Source organism: Gymnoscopelus microlampas (assembly GCF_963454915.1).
Source record: "Gymnoscopelus microlampas genome assembly, chromosome: 9".
Classification (NCBI taxonomy): domain Eukaryota; kingdom Metazoa; phylum Chordata; class Actinopteri; order Myctophiformes; family Myctophidae; genus Gymnoscopelus; species Gymnoscopelus microlampas.
This window is the reverse complement of record NC_139946.1, coordinates 56,087,001-56,092,000: the sequence shown is the minus strand read 5'-3', so window position 1 is coordinate 56,092,000 and position 5,000 is coordinate 56,087,001. Positions and strand designations below refer to the sequence as shown.

The window sequence follows — 5,000 nt, the reverse complement described above, 5'->3', positions numbered from 1 at the left end:
ACACACACACACACACACACACACACAGTGTTGTGTGAGACATGGTTTCATATTTCAAATCAACATTAAAAGACATTTACTTAAACTAAAGTAAGTAATTTGATGGTAGGAGACACAAAGAGTCTCCTTTGTGTCTCCTACCGGAACCGCTGCCTACCGGTCCGCTGGTCATCACATTATTGGCTTAGGACAAAAACTAAAACAAAATCCATGAATTCAAGTCTCCATGGGGTGACTAATCGATAGAAAATTGGGGGAACTATCCCTCAGGGGCGTCAATTGGGTATGGCAGGCTATTGCAGCTGCCATACCCTGGCTCCAGGGAAGAAAAAAGTACTTTTTTGATAATAAATCGGGAAAATCAGGCAAAAATAAGAATTAAATAACATAACCCTAACCTAACCCGAATCCTAACCCTAAAACCGAAATAAAGTAACCAAAAACTGGAAAAAAACGAACCCAACCCGCCCAGAACCGCACACAAATTTTGCGCGCGCGCGGCATGAGGTCGCGTGCATGCTGCCATACCTTAGCTTTTACTGAACTGACGCCACTGCTATCCCTTTAATGAAATAAGGACATTGTTATTAAAAACTATGATTTTCATGTTGCCATATTTGGTAACCGTTTTAGAAAAGAAATAAGCCATAAGATGCTGTGGTTTAGACCGTTCAGAAATCCAAGGTAAACCACGGCGTCTATTGCCGTGATTGCATCAACTTATTTTACACTGATACTGGGCTGAAGCGCTATAATTCTGAGGCTCTCATACATGTCATGCCCATATATGGAAACCCCTGATGTCATCAATATGACATCATAGTATTGACATCATGGACCGGCCTATAAGTTCTAACTAATAAAGGGTACAGCAACAGTACAGTTCAACCCTGTTACTGTAATATTAACAGTGTTCAACCCTGTTACTGTAATATTAACAGTGTTCAACCCTGTTACTGTAATATTAACAGTGTTCAACCCTGTTACTGTAATATTAACAGTGTTCAACCCTGTTACTTTAATATTAACAGTGTTCAACCCTGTTACTTTAATATTAACAGTGTTCAACCCTGTTACTGTAATATTAACAGTGTTCAACCCTGTTACTTTAATATTAACAGTGTTCAACCCTGTTACTGTAATATTAACAGTGTTCAACCCTGTTACTTTAATATTAACAGTGTTGATGTGCGGCAGTGGGCCGAGGACATCCATCCATCACCCCCGGTTAAGCAGGTTCTACCAGACGGTTCTACCAGGCGGTTCTACCACGTTCTACCAGACAGAACAGAAGTCTCTTCCGAGGCCAGGAGGTTCTGAAGCAGCAGGAGTAGATCCACACAATGCTCCCTGGAGAAAGAGGAGGAGGGGGAGGAGTCGAGGCGGGATACGACGATAACCACGTGGAGACCAGGCTGTACCGCCGTCGTTTCGCCGTCCTGGCGGTCTTCAGCCTGAACTCCCTGCTCAGCGCCTTCCAGTGGATCCAGTACGGCAGCATCAACAACGTCTTCGGCCGCTACTACGGCGTGAGCAGCGAGGCGGTGGACTGGCTGTCCATGGTGTACATGGCGGCCTACGTGCCGCTCATCTTCCCCGCCGCGTGGCTGCTGGACAGGCGGGGCCTGAGGCTGACGGCCGCGCTGGGCGCCGCCTTCAACTGCCTGGGGGCGTGGCTGAAGTGCGCCAGCGCCCGCCCCGACCGCGTCGGCTTCGCCGTGACGGCGACGGCCCAGACGGCGTGCGCCGTGGCCCAGGTGTTCATGCTGGGCCTGCCGTCCCGCGTGGCCTCCGTGTGGTTCGGCCCCGGCGAGGTGGCCACGGCCTGCGCCGCCGCCGTGCTGGGAAACCAGCTGGGCTCGGCCGTGGGCTTCCTGCTGCCGCCCGTCCTGGTGCCCAACACGCCCCACGACCCGGCGCTGACCGGGCGCAACGTCCAAACCATGTTCTACGGCACGGCGGGGGTCAGCGCCGGCCTCCTCGTCCTCACCCTCGCCGTCGTGAAGGACCGTCCTCCTCTTCCTCCCAGTCAGGCTCAGGCAGCGCTGCTCCATCCTCCTCTTCCTCCCAGTCAGGCTCCTCAGGCGGGGCTGCTCCATCCTCCTCTTCCTCCCAGTCAGGCTCAGACGGGGCTGCTCCATCCCCCTCTTCCTCCCGGTCAGGCTCAGGCAGTGCTGCTCCATCCTCCTCTTCCTCCCAGTCAGGCTCAGGCGGGGCTGCTCCATCCTCCTCTTCCTCCCAGTCAGGCTCCTCAGGCGGGGCTGCTCCATCCCCCTCTTCCTCCCGGTCAGGCTCAGGCAGCGCTGCTCCATCCTCCTGCAGAGGTTTCCTCCTACAGACGCTCCATGCTGAACCTCTTCCAGAACCAGGCCTTCATCCTGCTGCTGCTCAGCTACGGCATCCTGACCGGCTCCTTCTACAGCGTCTCCACGCTGCTGAACCAGATGATCACGGCTCACCACCGGGACCAGGAGCTGAACGCCGGCCGCATCGGCCTGACCCTGGTGCTCTGCGGCATGGTGGGCTCGGTGCTCTGTGGCCTGTGGCTGGACCGCACCAAGACCTACAAGATGACCCTGGTGACCGTGTACGCCCTGTCCTTCGTCAGCATGCTGGCGTTCACCTTCACCCTGAGCCTGGACAACATCTACGTGGTCTTCGCCACCGCCGGCATGCTGGGCTTCTTCATCACGGGTTACCTGCCTCTGGGCTTCGAGTACGGCGTGGAGATCACCTACCCCGAGTCCGAGGGAACGTCCTCCGGTCTGCTCAACGCCTCCGCCCAGATCTTTGGGATGGTCTTCACGCTGATCCAAGGCAGGCTGACCACGGACCACGGCCCTCTGGCCGGGAACCTGTTCCTGTGTGCCTGGATCTTCCTGGGCGTGTTACTGACGTCCTTCATCAGGTCTGAGCTGAAGAGGAACAACGTGAACATCAAAGCGGACGCCGACCGCCTGCAGCTCCCTGCGGAGTGTCACCGTGTGGAGGAGCTTCCCTCTGACAACCGAACCGACGGTTCAGAATCTTCCTTCAGCCAAACCTCTCTGTGAACCCCAAAGCAGTGGGGTGTGGGTGGGGGCCGGGGAACCCCAGCAGGGGTCCTTGAGGGGGTTCCCGAGCCAAACGAGGGCCAGGTTAACAGTATTTACACTATATTTACCTTTTCTTCTCCCTGGCGTGATTATGGCATGCTGATGTGGATACTGCTCAACTCATTAACCGCCAGAGATAAAACATCGTCTATAGCTTCCCTTGCCAGCGATTCCGAGCATTTTCACTAACCTTTGAAAAATCATAGAATAGTCCTCACAACGATCCACCCGCCGATCACTTTAAAAGACGTAGTAGAGTCTCGTGGAATCGGATAAAAACAATTGTGCCGTCGTGATAATCCGTTCCACAGTTAATGGCAGTTGAATGTGGCTTGATTTCGCCAAAAAGCAACAGCAAAGCTCAACCAATCACAGATGCAACCATAGAGTTATAGTATATCTAGAGAACGGACAACCGCGCCCCCACCTATTAATTTCAATGAGGTTGCTCACCAGCGCATGAAGCACCAGGAAGTACTTTCTTCTTCCAGGAAGTAACCTCTTCTACATTCGGGCACCAAATGTTGAACACCAAGCAGGCACACTACGGTATAGAAGCGAGGCACAGTAGCCATTTAAATATGGAGGTCTTGCAATCCCAGATTGCCAGGCGACGGCAGCTTCACTAAATCCACGGCGGTTCTGGGGGCTTGGTAGAAACCGACCGTCCCGTCCCCTCGGGCTATGGGATCAATAGACCCACACTGAGCTCACCAGCACCGGATGAGTGTCTCGTCAGGATGGTTTCTCACCACCAGTGATGATGTCGACTAAAACTACGGCTACCTTTTTTCACTGATGGAAATGGTAAAAAACGTAGCTATGGTGGCTAAATATTGACAATTTTGTCAACAAATAAAAACTAGACTATAACGTTAGTGAGGGACTAGTGGAGAAAGGATTCAGTAGAAGTAAAAGACAAGTCATTTTATGTTTGGTTGCGCTCGGGTGTTGCGCTCTGAAAATAGCAGATCTACAAGCTCACAACGCGTCGCAGAGCGACGCGTTGTGAGCTTGTAGATCTGCTATTTTCAGCATGCAACCAAGTGTAAAATCAGCCATTACGCCACGGCACCGGCAAAATACATTTTAATCGACTAAATCAACTGTAGATTTAGTCAACTATAATCTTGTGATATTTAATCAACTAAAACTAGAATAAAATATGACTAAAACTAAATGGAACTTTATTCAAAAGACTACTAAAACTAAAACTAAACCAACATTTGCTGTCAAAATCAACACTGCTCACCACTAATGTTTTCCGATACATATTGTACTGTTTAAGTTTAAAGGGATTGTAGGCAATATTAAGCCTAAATTTAAAAAATATTTATATATATATATTTTGCATTTTCTCCCCTCTATCAGCCACTATATAATGATGCTGGGGTGTTTTCCTGCATTGAAACACAGCCCTCTTTCTGAAATCCGTATTTTCCCTACTGTTTATGTTTATGTTACGTTTGTCCGGGTCGTAAATTAACGCACGCATGTGCGCGTCCGTGCCCGTGTGAACTTTTTACTTTCGGTTTTAAAACGCTCTCAAACTTCTTTTTTGAGGCACAGAATTTACCTTTAAAAAATCGTTTGGATAGAATTTAGTTGTTTAACTTCATATATGTGGTCAATTTATCATGAAAGAGCCTATTTAAAAATAAAAATTCAGAGAACCGTAGGGGCGGGCAGTTCCCCGAATTGTAACTATCCGCATAAGGCAACCTATTTTGGGCATGGCCCATTTACAAAGTCCCCCCTGCGTCACCCCCTGGTGGTCGGGGAAAAGAACTGCTGGAGGGGCGGTGTTGGACAACAGTTTTTTTCTTTGATTATGTCTGAACTCGCCTACAATCCCTTTAAAACAAGTAAATGCTCCGTCTGTCCGTCATCTAGAGTTGGATAAAG

General features: G+C 50.1%; 2 protein-coding genes across 2 annotated transcripts in view; one reads left to right on the top strand and one right to left on the bottom strand.

Annotated features, from left to right (window-relative positions):
- The window catches only part of patj (PATJ crumbs cell polarity complex component), a 164,908-nt gene that overhangs the window by 24,219 nt on the left and 135,689 nt on the right, over positions 1-5,000 (bottom strand). The gene's annotated exons all lie outside the window — the stretch shown is intronic.
- On the top strand, positions 1,344-3,053 carry LOC311052466 (choline/ethanolamine transporter FLVCR1-like; the record flags this gene model as incomplete). Its single annotated transcript, XM_084067426.1, has 2 exons — positions 1,344-2,070; positions 2,323-3,053. The coding sequence occupies 2 exons, from the start codon at positions 1,344-1,346 to the stop codon at positions 3,051-3,053; spliced, it is 1,458 nt and encodes a 485-aa protein (XP_083923552.1).